Source organism: Eleutherodactylus coqui, chromosome 3 (assembly GCF_035609145.1).
Source record: "Eleutherodactylus coqui strain aEleCoq1 chromosome 3, aEleCoq1.hap1, whole genome shotgun sequence".
NCBI classification, from domain to species: Eukaryota; Metazoa; Chordata; class Amphibia; order Anura; family Eleutherodactylidae; genus Eleutherodactylus; species Eleutherodactylus coqui.
Window position 1 is genome coordinate 16,143,546 of NC_089839.1, and position 20,138 is coordinate 16,163,683.

At 43.5% G+C, this 20,138-nt stretch overlaps 1 protein-coding gene across 1 annotated transcript in view; it reads left to right on the forward strand.

Annotated features, from left to right (window-relative positions):
* LOC136620420 (calpain-8-like) overlaps positions 1–20,138 on the forward strand; it is a 66,130-nt gene that overhangs the window by 28,188 nt on the left and 17,804 nt on the right. The window contains exons 5-11 of the mRNA XM_066595180.1: positions 102–267; positions 5,877–5,960; positions 6,060–6,145; positions 10,016–10,090; positions 10,431–10,588; positions 11,336–11,496; positions 17,429–17,640. Of these exons, the coding sequence (XP_066451277.1) occupies positions 102–267; positions 5,877–5,960; positions 6,060–6,145; positions 10,016–10,090; positions 10,431–10,588; positions 11,336–11,496; positions 17,429–17,640 (942 nt within the window). The remainder of the gene's footprint in view (positions 1–101; positions 268–5,876; positions 5,961–6,059; positions 6,146–10,015; positions 10,091–10,430; positions 10,589–11,335; positions 11,497–17,428; positions 17,641–20,138) is intronic.

The following is a 20,138-nucleotide window of genomic DNA, read 5'->3' on the forward strand; positions in this document are numbered from 1 at the left end:
ATTTGGAAAAAACACATAAAAAATGTCACTGTGTGAACTTGACCATGTGAGCCAATTACTCATTGAATAAGGAGAACACAGTAATAATTTATTCTCCACAGGGTCTATGGATCATATGAAGCCCTTATTGGTGGTCGACCTGTGGAATCACTGGAGGATTTCACTGCTGGGGTTGGTTTTATATACAGAACAGAATCCGCGCCTGCAGATTTGTTCCAGAAAATCCAAACAGCATTGGCAGAAAAATGCTTGCTTGCCTGTTCCTCAGTAAGTTATAGAAAACCACAATTTGTATCTGTGATCAAGAAAATGAATGTGTTAATCCTAGTGTAGGACCTCCGGCGGTGGATCGTGGCATAGGGATTAAATAACTGCCTATGAGAGAAAATCCTTGCCATAATGCATTGTATCAGTTTTACACCTTCCTGTCTCAGTAAATATAAGCACCCCCATAAAAACCATATTATCTTAGAGCTCTGCATTGTGTTGTTCCTCTGTTATTCTTTTGGGAAATATAAAACTATATTAACCCCTTAGTGACGAAGCCTGTTTGCGCCTTAGTGACAGAGCCAAATTTTGGAAATCTGACATGCGTCGTTCAACGTGGCATAACTCCGTAAAGACTTTACATATCCAAGTGATTCTGACGTTGTTTTTTCGCCACATGTTGTACTTCAATTTGTGTATATTTATTAAAAGCACCAAAATTGGGAAAATTTTGAAAAACTTGTCATTTTTTTCACATTTTCAACTGTAATATCTCAAATATGTCCAAACATACTGTACAAATTTTTTATAAGATATATATTTCCATCTGTTTACTTTATTCTGGATGCACATTTGAAAAACTTTTGTGTTTTTTTTAACCATTTAGAGGACATACAAATTTAACATTACTTTTCAGCATTTTGAGGAACACTTTGTTTTCCTGCACCAAGCCAAGTTTGCAAAGGCTCATTAGTGTCAGAATAATAGATACCCCCACAAATGACCCCATTTTAAAAACTACACCCTTTAATGTATCCACTGAGGGGTGTCATGAGTATTTTGACCCCACGGTTTTTTTTCAGGAATTAATTAAATTTAGAGGAGAAAAAATAAAATTTCATATTTTTGCAAATATGTCATTTTAAAGACATGTTTTTTTCCTATAGTGCCCATGAAAATGAGGATTTACACCCCAAAATGGAAACCCCTGTTTCTCCCGTGTTCAGAAACATACCCATTGTGGCCCTAATCTTATGTCTGGATGCACAACGAGACCTAAAATGAAAAAAGTAATCGGTGTCTTTCAGAACATAAATTTTGCTTGAAGGCGTTTTAGGCCTCATAGCACCTTTGTAGAGCTCTTGAGCAGCCAAAACCATAGAGAACCCCCACAAATGACCCCATTTTGAAAACTAGACCCCTTACCGAATTTATCTAGGGGTGTACTCCCCATTTTGACCCCACAGTTTTTGAATGAATTCCAGCAAAGCAAAAGGAAATAAATGTGATTTTCATTTTTTTGTCAATTCTGTAATTTTAAAAACTGCTTTTTTTGTACAGCACACACATGAATGAAGACTTGCACCCCAAAATAGATACCCCCGTTTGTCCCGTGTTCAGAGACATACCCATTGTGGCCCTAATCTTTTTTCTGGATGCACAACGGGGCCCAAAATGAAAGGAGTAGTCGGTGGCTTTCAGAACAGAAATTAGCATGAAGGTGATTTAGGCCCCATTGCCCACTTATAGAGCCCTTGAGCGGCCAAAACGATAGAGAACACCCACAAATGACCCCATTTTAAAAACTAGACCCCTTAACGAATTTATATAGGGGTGTACTGCGTATTTTGGCCCCACAGTATTTGAATAAATCTAAGCAAAGCAGAAGAAAAAAATTACGATTTTAATTTTTTTTGGCAATTTCGTCAATTTAAAAACTGTTTTTTTTTGTACAGTGTACATAGGAATGAAGACATTCACCCCAAAATGGATACCCCCGTTTGTCCCGTGTTCAAAAACATACCCATTGTGGTCCTAATCTACTTACAGGACGCATGGCTAGGCCCATAATGGAGGGAACACCCGTTGGATTGCAGGGCACAACTGAATAAATTCCAGGAACCATTGCCCACTTGTACAGAATAAAAATTGACACCTTAAAAAAATATCCCCCCACCCCTACCCCTCCGTGCCCTTTTCGGCATTCCCTAAATCTTAGATAAAAGTAATAATGTGAACTGTGTGGTATTTCCGAAGACAGGGGTAATTACAGAGGCTGGTTGGAATGGGCACATGGGGCAATAAAACCGGGTATCCCCCCTCTTCTCATGCTTTTTGGGGGTCATTTCTTGACCTCAGTGGCGGGTATGGGGTGTGAAAAGTGGCGTTCCGTGAGTCTCCGTAAGCTTGCGGAGGTGCGGCGGTCTCGCACAGAAGGCGCTCAACAAGCTGCTCCTGGAACTGCATAAAGGCGAGCATTCCCGGGGCTTCTTGTAAAATACGTATCACAGGTAGCGGTCTGAATAGCGCCAGGCTCACGCAGCCGTAGGTGGAATCTGCTTGCGGAGATCCGCAGCGGATCCCATCTGTGAGCCCGGCTGTGACCCTGCGTACGGCCGCGTAATGTACTGCGCATAACTGACTTCTCACACAGGCGGTCATGCACAGTACTTTTTTTTGTTTGCATTTCCCGCACTGTCGCTTAGCGATGACGCGGGTACCCGCAGCCCGTTTACAACGTTGTTGCGTATGGGCTGCGGGTATATCCGCGACCATGGAGCACAATGGGCTCTATGCTGCGGATATCCGCGGTAAAATAGAACCTGCTGCGTTATCTTTTCTGCGAGTGGATTACACAATTCTAACCCACTAATGTGAGAGGAATTGTGTAATCCAATGCGATTGATCTGCGTATTACCGCGGATCAGACGCATGCGGAATCCGTAATTCCTATCCGGTAATGTGTGACCGACCTATATTAGATCGCTACCTTTTTATCACGTGACCGGGGACCGCTTAACGAGGTCACCTGTCACTGCTCCAGGCTCTCGCCGACCGTTGGTCGCTGGGAGCAAGGAGATTTTAAGTTTCCTGAGCTCCCCGACTCCTGCGCATGTGTCCGGTGTTTTGCCGGCGGTCACATGTGCAGAATCCGGGAAAGTTCACGGAGGAAGATCGCGTCGGGGTGCAAATACGGAGACCTCCGGTAAAAAGTTTCATCTCATCCCACCGATCGCATCGGTGAGGGGAGATGAACCTTCACCTTTTTTTTACTTTTACGTGATCGCCATTATCCATTGGATAACGGCGAACACGTGATCAGGAACCGCTCACCGCAGCCCCCCGTGAAATCTCCAGGCTCTCGGCTAAGTTTTGTAGCCAGGAGCAGGGAGATTTTAAATTATCACAGCTTTTGCGCATGCGCCTGCCATTGTGGCGACGGTGGCGTGCACAGAAGCTGGGGTAAGGTCCGTAGATAAATCCGCGGGCCTTAGGTACGTCATTTCATCCTCCCTCACAGATATGATCCGTGGGGGGAGATGAAACGCAAGCTTTTTTAACTTTTTAAAACTTTTTTTTTTTACTTTTTACACTTTTTTTTACTTTACATGATCACTGTCATCCATTGGATGACAGTGATCATGTCCCTGGTGACATCCCTCTGCTCTGGGCTAAACATGGCAGCCCAGAGCAGGGGGATTTTAAATTTCCCGGGGCTCGAGCCCCTCTGTGCACGCGCCCGATGTCAATCATCGGGCGCGCATGCGCAGACGGGCACTTCGGGTCCCGGGACATCGCAGAGAACCCGAGGTGAGTATTTTCACCTCCCCTCATGGATCCGATCCATGAGGGGAGGTGAAACTTAACTTTTTAAAAACTTTTTAAAACTTTTTCGCGATCGCCGCAATCCAATGGATAGCAGCGATCGCGTGCCTGGAGACCGCTCACAGCGGTCCCCGGTAACACCTCCTGGTTCCCGGCTACCTTCAGGAGCCGGGAGCCAGGAGTTTTTAAATTTGCCGGGGTCTCCCGGGCTTCTGCGCGCGCGCGTGACGTCATCGTCTGGCGCGCATGCGCAGAAGGCCGGCGGCAGGTCCGGGAGGACCAGATCTTCAGCCAGCAGCGGGGAGAAGGCGGGTGAGTATTTTCAGCTGCCCTGGTGGATCCGATCCAGCAGGGCAGCTGAACATCTAACTTTTTTCACTGTTTTATTTACTTTTTTGCGATCGGCGCTATCCATTGGATTGCGCCGATCGCAATGCCGGGGGGCACTGCCCGCATCCTGGGATGACAGCTCCATGCTGTCGGCTACCTGCGGGCACCAACAGCATGGAGCTGTCACGTTCTCAGGCAAGTGGGCATTAATCCAAAGAGGACGCATAAAACTACGTCCTCTAGGATTAAAGCCCACTTTCTGAGGACGTAGTTTCCCGATGGGGCAGTCGTTAAGGGGTTAAGAAACCAAAGCGGCTATTCTCCTTCAATTGGGTGTGTCGCTATCTATGTTGACGCCATCCAGTCAGTGCTGGTCCATTGGCATGAAAAAAGAAATCTATGTTTAATCACAGTTATTATACACAATGACCAAATCTTAGGGTTCATTCATGCAGCTGTATTTCCTGTCCGTTTGCTAGCTGTTTATGCAAATAAGGGAGTTGGAAAAAATACCTCCACCGTGCCACCTATTGGTAGGCAGCATTCCTTCAAGTCAATGTTAGACTTTTTATACAAGCCTTGTAATAATAGCCGGGAATTGAAAGCAAAGCCAGACTCCATGCACAGACAGTTGTTTCGGGTGTTTGCCCCTAATCAGTGTGCAGTAGGATTTTGGCTTTGCTAGAGAGAGGACTGTGATGTGGGTCACAAACGCTATCTTTTCTCCTTAGGGAGAGCACGTAAATGGTGTATCTGTGAATTTTTTTCATGTGAGGGGGTTGTGGTAGCTGGCTTGGGGTATCTCTGGTGATCTGGGTCAGAAGCATGGAGGTTCTGGGGATAGCGCACATGGGGTCCGGGAGCCAACATGTATGTTTTCAGTAATTTGGAAATGGATTTCTTGAAAGTCCTTACCCGGGCACCAGTAGAGAAGTCTTTAGCAACTCTGTATGACATCAACACTGTCGGGCAGAAGGGAGGAGAGGAACAAGGAGGCAGAGTCTCTCCAATGCTTTCATTCAGCTCAGTCTTTATCCAAAAGAGATGGCTGTCCTGTTGAGGAGCTCGGGCCTATAGGGCTAATTCTTCACACCGCAGTTTCTCCTCACTCCAGAGCATGGCTGCACAGACTCAGGGGAGTATCCCCAACACCTCACACAGCAGCATATCTGCATAGACTGAACTACTTCCTGTCTCTTCTTCCTCCTCATTCCCTCCTCTCTTAAAAGTCACAGTAGTTTGCAAATCACAGAACATCAAATGCACAATAAAACAGTCAGCAACAACTATACCCACCCCCTACTTTGCATAGAGACCCGTCATGGCCTATAATGCTATTCAGACAAGTATTTTTTCACACAGACCAATGGTCCATGTAAAAAAATCACAGCATGTCCTATTCTAACCCATATCAAGAACCAGAATTGAGCATGCAATGTCAATTGGTCACAGGAATTGGATAGCACATAGATGTGTTTCCATGTACTGTCCGATGGAAATTGCACTAGAAAGTCTCAGACACAACTCACATACACCCATGTGAATGGGCACTAAAAGGCCTAAAATGGGTTTATGAGATTAGAAAAATGCTCCACGTTTTATTTTTTCAGCCCTCACTTTTGGGTTCTGGTTCTGGGATTGCAAATGAATACAGCTGAATTGCAATACCAGACAAAGACTGTGAACGAGAGTGGTGCTGTTAAAAATAACAAAACTTTTTTTTTTTCCTGCAGGTTCCTAAGGCAGGATATGTGGAAAGTGTCAACGAATTGAATATTGTTTCAGGTCATGCATACTCAATAACCAGAGTAGTTGAGGTAAGGAACTCCCAGGCACACTTGAATGGAGCCCTTTCAATCTTGGTAATGATAATCTCAGCACTTTTTTATTCTTACATGGTGCCGTGTACTTTGAAGGTTATTTGTGGTGAAAACTCGGTACAGCTCATCAGAGTGAGGAATCCCTGGGGTTATAAGGAATGGAGCGGAGCTTGGAGCGATGGGTAAGTACAGTAGTAAGTACACGCCACATCTATGTAACGTTAAATACTCCCCGCCTTGGGTCAGTCATTCCAAAAGCAATAGCTTACTATCTGATTGCATGAAATAGACTGAGCAATTTCTCTCACATTTAGTGGTGGATTATTAAAAGGACTTCTCTTGGATTTCAATATGTTCAAACCTTTGATCTGCAACGGTTTGCCTCCCTCTCCCCTAATATGTAGACATATTCATGAGGAGGTCGGGGGAGATAGTGATGAGTCTTGTATACCTATTTTATGTGTGTGACCAGATTTATACCATGAACTATTTGAGCATACTGACCATTTGTGGCCAAAGTTGTTTATGCGCAAATTCATATTTAGAAATCCAGATTTTTATGTTGTAACTGTTTTTGTTGATTTTTTAACAACATGTAAGTACAATACTATTATTCAAAGTTATAGCGCTATCTCAACATTTACATAGCTAGCAGAAAAGCTCTGAGCACCTTAGGTACACCTGAGTAAGTAAAGATAAACAGTAAATGATAGTCCATTAACTGTGAGCTTCTTGAGCTGGAACCCCAGAGGGGGACCTCCAGGGATCCTTCTGCTGCTCATAGTGCCATCGTCAATACAAACTCAGTGTCCATTGTCTTTACACCAGTGTCAATACAACACTGGCTAATATATAACACTTTAATATATTCAGTAGTGACCTGTCTGTAAGCAAAAGAAGAATAGAAAGAAAAGGTAAGAAACAAATAAAAAGAGGAAACGGAGATGGGCGGGAAGTAAAAGGGATAGGGAATAAGGGGATATCTTGCACAGGAAAGCGACCATTCGCTTCTGGGATTGTAACCAGGTTAGCCCACCTACCCCAAAAATTCCTGAAATTCTGTTGTTTCGAAGAAAAGGGACCACGCCGCCCACTTTCCCAGAGAGTCTCTGCTGTCTGGATGATCCTCTACCATCAGTTCCTTCATATGTCTCAAGTAGCCCAGTTCCTGAACAAACTCTACAATCAGGGGAGGGTGGGTGGCGGTGGGGCAAGAGCTCTGCAAACGCCTGGGAATCATAGCCCTTGCTGCTGTAAGGAAGTGACACAAGAGGCCCTTCTTTATTGCTGATAAGATCCCAGGAATGATGGAGAGCAGTACCAACTGTGGTGATTAAGTGACCGCCCCATTTTACCTTTTCATACACGGAAAATACGTCCCTCCACAAGAGCTTCAGGTCCAGGCATTCCCACTAAATGTGGAGCATCGTTCCCACCGCAGAGTTACATCGCCAGCACTGGTCTGAGATTGAAGGGTGGATAAGAACCAGATACCTATACAACCTGGAAAAAATTTTATAGTTTTTTCCTGGGCTGCGCAAGCCACTGGCAGTTTGTGTGAGAGCAAGTATGCCCTGTCCCAGTCAGAGCCTGGTATGGAGATGGCCAATTCTCTCTCCCAACTAAGGACAAAAGAGGGGGCCCCAGGGGTAGTGCCATCCAGCAGTATTCTGCTTATACATGACAGGTTGTGAGGGGGAAGGGATTCCTGTAGAAACAGGTTTTCAATTGCCGTGGGGGGCGTCCACCAGCTGGGAGTTTAGAAAGGCCGATAACTGCCTACGTTCAAACCATGAAGGTGTTCTGTCTGGGCATCTGGCCTGAAGGGTGGGTTGTGAGGGCAGGACCCCGCTTGGAGCCACCTCAATCATCTCTATGCTGTCGGATGCTCTCCAGCACCGGAATGTGTTTGTGTGTTGACCAGGAGGGAATGCAGGATTGTGGAAAAGAGGTGTCAATGCTCCCTTGTGCAAGACTTACACCAGAGACCTGCCTATCCCAAACATCCAGGCAATTCACTGCAAGCGTGAATTGAGTATGATGTAGAGGGGGGGGGGGGGTCTATCCCTAGGGGACAGCCAAGGCAGGGTATTATGGCCCCCTCCCCTTCCACCCATTGTTTGTTTCCTGAACAAAACTGCCTTTCAAGCAGTCTAGAGAGTATAACTGCGAAGTAGTAGAGATTGGGATCCGGGGCCCACATCCCTCCTCGTGACTTATGATTGGATAGAGTACGATAGCTCAGCCTACTCCCTCTTCTTCCCCAAATGTATCTACAGAAGACCACCTGAACCTGCCTGAAGTATTGTTCCAGGTCTCTAATAGGGAGCATCTGAAAATGGTGAAGGAACCGGGGGGACCATATCCATCTTAAGAACATTGATTTGCAAAAAAACAGGAAAAGTGTTTCTAGAATAGGAGTTCAGCTCTAGGGTCATTCTCTCTAGCAATGGGGCGTAATTTAATTGGAATAACTGAGACAATTCAGCAGATATGTGGACACCTAAATACTTCAGGAAAGTGGATCTCCACTTGAAGGGGAAGAGACTGGCCAGCTGTTGGACATTCCCTCTCGGGAAAGATATGTTCAGGGCTTCGGTCTTATTTATGTTGACCTTAAAATTGCTGACATGGCCAAAGCGAGCAAATTCTCTCAGGATGACCAGGAGAGAAGTCCACAGCTGTGAGACATACATAAGGAGGTCATCAGCATATAGGCTGCTTTGTATTGTTCTTGTTCAATGGTGATGCCACATATGTCAGTATTTTTCCGAAGAGCTATAGCTAGGTGTTTTTAGTAAAAAAGTAGTTTGGATAAGAGGCCATTGGCCCTTACCTGGGCTGTGGGGTCTGAGTATAGGGTCATAACTTTACCCAGAAACCCGGGACCAAGGCCGATTTGTTGAAGGGCGACTTGTAGGAAATCCCAATGCACCCGATCGAATGCCTTTTCAGTGTCGACCGAGAGTAGGCAAAACTTGTTTTAGTGTTGGGGCTCTCAACACCAGGAGGAGGGTTTTATTGGTGTTGTCTTTGGCCTTCCTGCCCAGGACGAAGCCCACCTAATCATTGTGAATGATTGAGGGCAGAAGAGAGCCCAGCTTATTCGCCATAAGTTTGGAAAATAATTTGACATCTATATTAATCAATGAGATGAGGTGGTAATTCCCACATATCAGTGTGTCTTTTCCTGGTTCGAGGATCATTGCAATGTGAGACATTAATGACTGACGTGGGAACGGAGAAACGGGGAAAACTTATTAAAGATCGATGATAGAAAGGGGGAGAGAAGCTCTCCAAATTGTTTAAAAATTGAGGTGCAAATGCATCAGGGCTGGGGGATTTACCTGCTGGGGATCCTTTAATGACCTCCTCTACCTCTTCCCTAGATATGTCTTTCTCCAGGAGATCGCAAGTTTCCCTGAGACTGGGGGGAGGGCGCTTTCCTGCATGTAGGATTGGAAGCGTGCATACAGGGCATCTGGTGCCATGTCGTCGAATTGGCCCTTAATTTGATATAGCTCCCTATAATAAGCTCAAAAGGCGTCTGGTATTCTATTAGGATCGTATGTTTTCTGCCCAGACTTCTCCATTATGAAAGATATGTAGGTGTGGCCTCTCCTGGTGTGGAGAAGTTGTGCGAGGGGGTGTCTGCATTTATTGTAGAATTCGTAAGGATACTTTTTGAGCAGATCTCCGGACCTTAAATATTTGTGATCTAGTATTCTTCGTAGCTTTTCTCTGGTGTTACGTAATTCGATCAGGACTGATTGGGATCTATTATTTTTGTGTGTGATTTCTAGGGTGTTAATTTTGTCTAGTAGTTTTCAGATATTGTGGGAACTTTCCCTTTTCAACCGTGCCCCATGTTTGATAAGGACCCCCTTATTACACATTTTAGAGCCTCCCACTGCACTGCGAGAGACATTGGATGAGATGTGTGGTATAAAAGGAAGTCTGAGATTGTTTGTTTGATGTTCTCATAGTACACTGTTTCATTAAGGAGGTTGTCATTTTCCTGATTTTTAGCATGTTTTTTTTCATCCTCTTAGTTCTAAGGAGTGGGACAATGTGGATCCCAAAGTAAAAGCAGAACTCCACAAAAAGGTTGACGATGGCGAGGTTTGGTAAGTTGTCTGTTTATATCAGTCTGCCCCCATAAACAGTGTCTTGCCAGATGCATCCGTAGACTGCTGACCACTTAAATTTGGTGCCTACCGGATACGTATTTTTCCATTGTCCCTTAAAAGGTGCCTTGCCAAGTGTCCTGTAGACAATAATCTCCACCTTCAGTGCCCTCTAAACACACCAATTACTGAACATTAATTTAGGATTTTGAATAGAAATTGAGGTAATTTACTACGTCATAAGAAAATCAAGAAATTTAGTTCATTTTCACCCCTTAACTGTTTTTGATTCTCGTAAAGTTTATGAAATCTGTAAAATTCTAGTTTTGGTCCTTTGCAGGATACCCTTCCCAGACTTTCTGAAATACTATTCTCGAGTAGACATCTGTGACATCAGTCTGAGCCGGGAGTGCTGTGATGGCGAATGTAGATGGTGCCTAACAGAGTTTAATGGAAGTTGGAAGAAGGGAAGCAGTGCTGGAGGGAGAGCAGATTTGGGTATGAATGCCCACAACCATCAGACCTACAGATGTCTACATTACGCACAAACCTTAAGAGTCTTTTACATGACCCGCTAATCACTCGGATTTCCACAATCCAGCGAGAATCTAAATTATTATTGTTTAGTGAAAATGCATGCCCCAACTGAACGGTGAACGAGAATTTAGTTTCTGCATGTAAAAAAACTGAACGATGTATCGGCCCGTGTGGACAGGCAGTCGTTTACTTATGAACGACTGTCTGCTTACTGTGAATGGAGGCGGGCGGACTGGAATGCTTCCCGCTTCACTCCAACTCCATTCACTAGTGATAATTATTGCTGTGTAAAAGCACATCATCAAGAGGCTTAAAAAATGAAGCCTTTTGAAAAACTTATGACTAAACATATTTCACCGTTTTGGGTATACAGCTCCCATGCAGGCAGTAGGTTAGCAAGTAGAGGAAGGAGATGGAAGTTAAAAAGAAATGCTGGCAGGATCAGACGATATGGGGTTTGGTTTTAGTTTGCAACCCTGCAGACTCATACTGTAGGTCTTGTGGTAACTTGGTGGGGTTATTCACTCCCGGACGGGTCCATCAGATGGGTGGCAACACATCAGGAAATTCACTTTCAGATGCTATCTTTAGTAAAATATCTAGTTTGTAACCATGCAGACTCATACTGTAGGTCTGCATAAAATCTGTATACACCAACTGCAACAACAACGATTCATATAATTTTATCCTTTTTTATCTTTCTTACAGACACGTTTTGGATAAACCCTCAGTACCGGATCACACTGAAATCTCCAGATGGTGATACCAGCAAGAAATGTACTATCATTGTGTCTCTGATACAGAAGGACCGAAGAAAGAAGAAACCTGAGGGTGTGAAAAACTTTCACATTGGCTTCTACATATATAAGGTTGTTGTGACTTTTTATTGGTAGTATTTTTATTCTTCTTAGGCTAAGTTCACACTATCGTTTTTTGTTCCCGTCTAGCTGTTGCATTGTGGGAGCAGCTAAAGGGAAAGAAAATGGAAATGAAAAACAGAGGAAAACTGATAGCTTTCCATTTACTTCTATTTTCCATTGATTGCAATGTTAAAAAAAACAGAAACGTTGTAATAGGTTTTGGTTACATACATAGTAACATAGTATGTTAGGCTGAAAAAAGACAATGTCTATCTAGTTCAGCCTGTTTCTTCCAGCCTCCCTTATTGATCCAGAGGAAGGAAAAAACCCTAATGAGTAAGAAGCCAATTTAGCCCGACTCCATAATGGCAGTCAGAATAATCCCTGGATCAACATCTGACAGTTCCTACCTGATTCCAAGACCAACAACCCCGCTGGTTATTTAATGTCTATATCCTATAATGGATGCCCTCTTGTTACCGTCGCAGTCCTGGGTGTAAACGGATAATGGAAAAATCCTTGTATTGTACACTAATGTATTTATAGATAGTTATTTGATCGCCCCTTTAGGTGGTAAAAATAGACCAATAGTATATTTATTAAAAGTGCCAAAATTGGGAAAATTTTGAAAATTTTTTCATTTTTTTTCACATTTTCAATTGCAAAATCTCAAATATCTGCAAATTTGTGATGAGATATCCATTTCCATCTGTTCACTTTTTCTGGAAACACATTGGAAAAAACTCTGTCTTTTTTAACCATTTCGGAGACGTACAAATTTAACATTCATTATTAACATTTTAAAAATACCACCTCAAACGACTTCATTTTAAAAAAATACACATAATTTATTCATTGAGGGGGTCTGGAGTATTTTCACCACACAGTTTCTTTTCAGGAGTTAATGCAATTTAGAGGAGAAAAAATAAAATTTCATATTTTAGCAAATATGTAATTTTAAAGACAGGATTTTTTTTCTATAATGCACATGAACATGAGGATTTGCACCCCAAAATGGATAACCGTTTGTCCTGTGTTCAGAAACATAACCATCGTACCCATGAGGGAAGACGAAACTTAAACTTTTCTTTCTGCTTTTACACATTTTAAAAAAAAAACGTTTACATGTTCGCTGTTATCCATTGGAATTACGGCGATCACGTGACTCAGTGACTTTTCTCTGCTCTCAGCTACTCATGCTAGCCGACAGCAGATATTTCAAATTTCTCTGGCCTCCAGACTTTCTGTGCATGTGCATGACATCTGGTGTGCATGGGGGACGCCGGTATCATGTCCTGAAAGACATCACGGAGGACAGGGGTGAGTACTCGGTGGGGATCCGATCCGTGACAGGAGCTGAAAGTTTAACTTTTTGAAATTCTTCATTTATATTTATGCGATCACCGCTATACATTGGATAACGGTGATCGTATGACCTGGGGTTGCTCCCCGCGGCCCCCTCATGACAGCTCCAGGTTGTGGGCTACCTCCAGCAGCTGACAGCATGGAGCTGTCCCATCCACAGAACGAGCGTATTAAAACCCACCTAGGCAGGATGTAAAAAGTTTATGGGGCGGTCACAAAGGGGTTAACCGTCTTTTCTCCAGAGTAAATAATCCCAGTTTTGATGCCTCTCTGGGTATTCCAGTCCTCTCATACAGTTTATTAATTTAGTTGCCCTTCTTTGAACCCCCTTCAGTACTGTAACATCTTTCCTGAGCCCCGGTGACCAGAACTGTGCGCAGTATTCCATGTGAGACCTAACAAGTGCCTTATATAGTGGCAGGATAATTTTCTCATCCCTCGCCCCTATACCTCTTTTAATGCACCCCAAGACTTTATTTGCTTTTGCAGCAGCTGACTGGCATTGATTGATCAACTAGTACCGCCAGGTCTTTTTCCCTATCACTTTTCCCTAGCAGTACCCCATTAAGTGTATATTTGTGACATCCGTTTCTCCTGCCGATGCGCATAACCCTACATTTCTCAATAATGAACTTCATTTGCCATTTTTCTACCCAAGCCCCCAGCTTATCTAAGTCCATTTGCAGCTGAATATTGCCTCCTTACGTATATCTTGAATAATTTTGTATCGTTTGCAAATATCAATATTTTACTGTGCAGTTCCTCTATCAGGTCATTAATAAATATATTGAACAGAATGGGGCCTGATACTGAACCCTGTGGCACCCGACTAGCAGCGGTGGCCCAATCAGAGTATGAGCCATTTATTACCATCATCTGTGTTCTATCTCGGAGCCAGTTCTTTACCCAGATACACACGTTTTCGCCCAGACCGAGCTGTCTGTCTCATTTTATATATCAGCCTATTATGTGGCATGGTGTCAAATGCTTTAGAAAAATCCATATATATAAGATCAATAGACTCTCCCAGGTCCAGCCTAGAGCTTACTTCATTGTAGAAGCTGATCAGATTGGTCTGACATGACCGACCCCTCATGAACCCATGCTGGTGAGGAGTTATACTGTTGTTTTCCTTGAGGTATTCCAGGATGGCATCTCTCAGAAACGACTCGAATATTTTTCCAATTAATTGTAGTTACCAGGCTCTCTTTAGACCCCTTTTTGTATACTGGAACCACACTGGCAATACGCCAATCCGGTGGTACAACCCCGGTCTATCACGTCACGTAGTTCCCTTAGGACCCTTGGGTGTATTCCATCTGGGCCCGGCGATTTGTTGATTTTAATCCCTTTCAACCAGCTCTGTACTTCCTCCTGCTTTAGGCAAGTGATATTTAGTGGGGATGATGGGTTGGGGGGGGGGGGGGTGAGGGGAGAGGTTGTTTTATCCTCCTGCATCTCATGTGACATTTATTTTTCCTTTATGAATAAACTTGAGAAAAATAAAACAATTTAATAGATTCACCTTTCCCCCATCATCTTCTATTATCTGCATTATTTGTTAACCCTTTCCAATCCAATTATTTTTTCTCAGCCATTCTCCCCAGCTCCAAATAAATTGGAGCTGGTGAGAATGGATGAGAAAAAATACATTTCCCTGCACCCTCCTGAACTGACAGAGTTCAGGAGGGTGCAGGTGCTCACTACACCGTGGGGGGGCCTGCTTACCTGTCCGGCGTCTTCCGCATTCTCCCTTCTGCCTCCTGTCTCGGTGATCATGTGACCACTGGGGTCAGGTGGCACCCAGCAGTCACATGATCGCCGGGTTGGGAGGCAGAAGGGAGAATGCGGGAAGACACCGGACAGGTAAGCAGCCCTCCCCCCCCCCCCCCCCCCCACAGTGCAGGCTCCCGGCTCGGCATTCATGTGACCGCTGGGGGTCAGGTGATACCGGCGTTCACATGATTGCTGGCCGGAATTTCCGTGCATTACATAGCGCTAATTGAGCGCTATGTAATGTGTAAAGGAGAAGGCATAAAGGGTTAAAAATCCTTTCTGCCTTCTTCTCGGGGCTCCTCAACGAGGACCAGTGCAGGAGTGTATCTGCACCCGATGTGTCTGATGATCGGGTGCAGATGCTCTCCTGCACTGCAGTGTCGGGCCTGCCCCAACATCGGAGCTGTGGAGGGAAATTATGATGTCGGGGCAGGCCCGACATTGGATTGGAAAGGGTTAAAGGGCCAAAGCTTTCAGTACAAATCCCTTTACTGTTTATTTAATTGAAAAATAGTTTAGGATTATTTTGCTCTCTTTGGCAATCAGTCGCTCTGCCTCCTCCTTGGCAGTTTTGATCTTTTCCTTACATAATTGGTTCTTTTCCCTATATGTTTTTAGCGCTTCTTCACTGCCATCTTCTTTTAATAATTTCAATGCTTTCTTTTTGCTTATTGCCTACCTTACAGTCTTGTCGAGCCAATTTTGGTTTCCTTCTACACTGTATGGGCAAAAGTATTAGGATACTGCATGTTTTTCAGAAAAAGAGCTTTATTATTCTATTTAGTAACATGTCAGCCCTCCTTTTGCTTGTATTACAGAGGCAACACGTTGAGACATACTTTCCACAAGTTGTCTGTAAGTCTCGGGTGAAATAGCTTGCTATTCCTCGTGGTAGGCTGTGAGAGGAGGTTCTTGTGAGGATGGGTGTGGGTGGCGGTGCTGTACCTGTCGCTTCAGTTCGTCCTACAAGCACTTGATCGGATGAATGAATAGTTATTACAAAATGAGCAGCTTTTTATTTTACCCATGCCCTTCCCAGCATACCGTTCAGCAAACTCAGTTTTTGCATATTTGCTGAAAACCATGCAGTGCCCAAATACTTTTGTGCATATAGTGTACTTGTAGATCTTTTATTTTTAAAGGGTATGAACTGCTCACATGAGGTAATTAGATGTTTTTAAACTTCTCCCATTTGTCACATGTACTGTTATTTTTGAGGACATTCTCCCAATTAATGTTGCCAAGAGTAATTCTGAGCTGATCAAATTTTGCTTTGTTGTTTCTCCCTGATAAGGCTTCCTATTGAATGACAGCTGGAAATTGACCCCTTAAGAATCAGGCTGTTTTGTACCTTAAGGACCTCCCTGTCCATGTACAGTCACGCCACTGCTCGCCACTACAATCTGTGTGCATGTTACTACTTAGCCAATCACAGGCTTCGTTTCAACATCATGTGCCGCCTATGGTGTAGTGGCCCAGAGTTAGCAGGGCACCTCTATAATGTTATATGTCTGTCTCGTGACCATTGTCTTGTCAGTGTTTTACTTGTGGAGTGCATTAGGTCTATGTGTATTGCACCTCTGCAGCACTGCATGGATTAATGTCTGGGTTATGTCTGGAAAATGTATTGTTTTGTGAGTCATGTGATCGTGCTATGTTTTATGTCTTTGCAAGGGGGAATGCAAGTCAGTTGGGAGTTAGCAAGAGGGTCTAGCAGAAGTCTAGAGAGAGAGGAGTCTGACACCCACACTTCAGAAATCGGCCTGCGTGTAGAGAGAATGGAGGAAGCTGAGCAACTTCCTTATGCTTGGCCTGGAACCAGTCTACTCAGGATATGCCGGTGCTACCACTAAGCACTGAGTGAGAAAGAAAGACTGCTGCATGGCTAAAGGAAAAGAAAAGTAATGTGAGTGTGGACCAGTAGCAAATTAGAGGGAGAGAGCCGCCGGGAGCATAACTGGGACTGTGAATCGTCCGGAGTACCCTGGAAATCCTCCCTGTCACACTACTTTATTCTGTTGTATCTGTGCCAGAGTGCTGATGTTATTTGAAGTTATCAAGTTACAGTAAACGGACACTACTGACCATTCCTGGTTTTGTCCAGAATGTTTTCCTTGTGTGTGGACTACTTTATTCAATCATCCAAGATTCACTGCACAGTACAGAACGGTGGCGCCACATGTGACGTTTGGATTTAAGGTAACCTCTGGTTACTTTACCCTGTGACTTCCCCTAGCATTAACTTGGTCGGGTCCTGAGCTACTCCCAGGGAGGAGATGATATCAGACGCTGCAATGACAGTATGACCGCTTAAGCTAGTAATTGACTGTAATGTTTGAGTGTACAATAAACAGCATGTGACAGCTGCAGCAGCGTCCCATTGTGATGCAGTGGGTACTGTAGTTCCTGCAGTGGACCAGGGGAGGGTGCATTAACCCTTTGCAAACCAATTTCGGATTCAGGATTTCCTAGGGGGCTTTCTTTTTCTGCCATTATACAATGGCGCCATCTGCTGGATAGAGCCAGTACTGGGGTACATGACATACTGGAGAGGCCCCCGACAACAGAGCAGCCAGTAATCTACAGTAAGAATACTCTGCCGGACGTCTTCTGACATCAGAGCTGTACAGCCTTCAATCAGATTGTCTTTAGACGTCAGACAGTGGATTCGAAAGGGTTAAATGTCTAATAGTGTTTATTGTTTATTTTACACCATTTCCTGCCCATAGGAAGTTTTTCAGTCCTGGAAAACGTCTTGAATTCATGACTATATATTTTCTGTTTGGCTTCTATATAACAGGTTACCTCTTCAGACCAAATTCCTTTGGGAAAAGAGTTCTTCGATAACAATACCGAAGTAGACTCCATGGTCGATTATAAAGCTTACCGTGGGGTAGTAAAAAAATCTGAGCTTCTTCCGGGGGAGTATGTCATTGTGCCATCAACTTTTTATGAGCTTGAGGAAGCTGATTTTTACATCCGCGTTTTCACTGAGCAACCAATCGAAGCAAAGTAAGTATTGTATACATATATTACTACTATTACTCAGGAATTACTCCATGAATTTAAATTTACTGTTGTCAACTCGCATTCTATTATAATAATTTAACCCCTTAATGACATGGCCTATTTTGGCGTTGAGGACCAAGCGATTTTTTTTTTTGGTATTTTTCCATCTCCATTTTTCAAAAGCCATAACTTTTTTATTTTTCCGCGGACGCGGCCGTATAAGGGCTTGTTTTTTGCGTGGTGAGCTGTAGTTTTTATCGGTGCCACTTTTGGGTACATAGACAATATCATAAAATTTTTTTAAATTTTTTTTTTATGATAACATGGAGAGAAAATGCATCAATTCTGCCATAGATTTCTTTTTCTTTTTTTTACAGCGTTAATCATGCAGCATAAATGACACACTAAATTTTTTTTGCGGGTCGTTACGGTAACAATGATACCAAAATTGTTATATTTTTTTAGGTTTTTACACTTTTTTTGCAATAAAACCCCCTTTTTTTTGGAAATCTTTTTTTTTCTCTATAGCTGCATTCAAAGTCCTGTAACTTTCTTATTTTTCTATGTACGGAGCTCTATGAGGGCTTATTTTTTGCGAGACGAGCTGTAGTTTTTATTGGTTCCATTTTGGGGAATGTATGGCTTTTTTGATCACTTTTATTGCATTTTTTGGGAGGCAAAATGCTAAAAATTAGCATTTTGCCTCTGTTTTTTAGCGGGTTTTTTTTACGTTTTTTGTCGTACAAAATAAAAAGTGTGTTTAACTTTTTGTACACATCGTTACGGACACGTCAATACCAAATATGTGGGGTTTAAATTTTTTTCCCCTTTTTTTATGCTAATATTAGAAAAAGCATAAAAAAGGGGGTTTTTTTACATTTTTTTTTTACATTTTTCTTTTTTTTTACACTTTTCTTTTCTTTTTTTTTTACACTATTTAAGTCCCTATGAGGGACTTGCAGCACTATGCCTATGATCGCTGTCATAAGGCATGGCAGAGCTACTGCTCTGACATGCCTTATCGCTTGTACAGCGATTATAGGCACAGGCAATACAGGACGCCAGTGTCTGGCGTCCTGTTGCTATGGCGACAGGCCGGGCTCTCGCGATAACATCGCGAGAGCCGGCCGGAGACACAGAGGGAGCGCGATCCCTCTGTGAACTCTTTCCCTGCCGCGATCTACTTAGATCGCGGCAGGGAAGGGGTTAACAGCTGGGGGCGCATCTCCGATTTCCCCCCGCTGTTGCAGCGGGACCCCGGCTGTGACTGACAGCCGACTCCCGCTGCGGGATAGCGCGGGATCTTATGTGATCCCGCGCTATCCCCAGGATGTACCGGTACGTCCTGTTGCGGGAAGTACCAAGCTCCCAGGACGTACCGGTATGTCCTGGAGCGGGAAGGGGTTAAAGAGATTGTCTATGAAAGGAATAAAATGGTCACCATCTGCAGCCTGTAAGGAAGAGTTGATTAGACCTGAAAGTAAGGGGAGGTGGAACCATGAACGGGGGAAGGAATTTACTTTTGTTAGCCAGTCAGGAAAAAACAACATGGTGTTAGGCTCTGCCCACTCCTCAGCTCCACCTCCTCCTTTCACATCTCATCAACCTAACCTAGTTACATTTTAGAATGGGTTTCTCACAGGGAGCAGATAACTGTTATTTTCTTTCCTAGACTACACTCTTAAAGGGGATGTCCATCCAAAGTGTAAATGTGGCCATATCATTGTAAATTAGAATTTAGAGTAGCCACCAAAGTTTGGAAAAGAGTTTTCATTTACTTACAAATTTATTGTTTTTTTTTCTATTTATTTCCCATTTTTGTAAAAGGACCAACAGGAAGTGCCATCTATAATTTGAAGACATAATAGTGGATAACACTGCTGTTTCTTTCATATGGTCAGCTAAGCCCCTTTTAAATATGAATGAGCGAAAGCCTCACCCTTGATTGTGGTCTGGTTCAATGGACTTTCCTGTGAAATTTAGCACTGTTAGTTGACTACTATGCCACAATGACTTCATACAGGCTGTTATGTATATGAGGCCTTAGTCTACAGAAAGTTCTATTCCACCCATTGTTCTGCCTCAGTTTGCCTCTGGGGTTGCTGCAAGTTTAAAGGCCCAATTACATCTCTGTTCAGAATCTGTAGTCAAATAAGGAGGAATAGCTTTGCATGGCGTAGTTGCCAACAGTTCTGAGTTTTGCCAGACAGTCCCCAATTTAGACTGGAAGGCATGCAGATGGTGTGCTAATTACCATAAAAGGGGACGATTCTGAGTGTTATGGGACGCATTCCTAAAATGAAAATAGGTGTGGTTCAAATGTCCCACAATTTGCATTTCAAATGCTTGTAATTATGACATGGTTGCGTTGAGTCTTGCAGGGTTAGAGATATTATATGCAACCCCTCTTTCCCTTCTTGACAGCGCAGGGTAGAGAGGGATCCTGAATGAGGACATCCCCGCATAATGTACATATGTCCTAAGACTAGATAAGGAATATT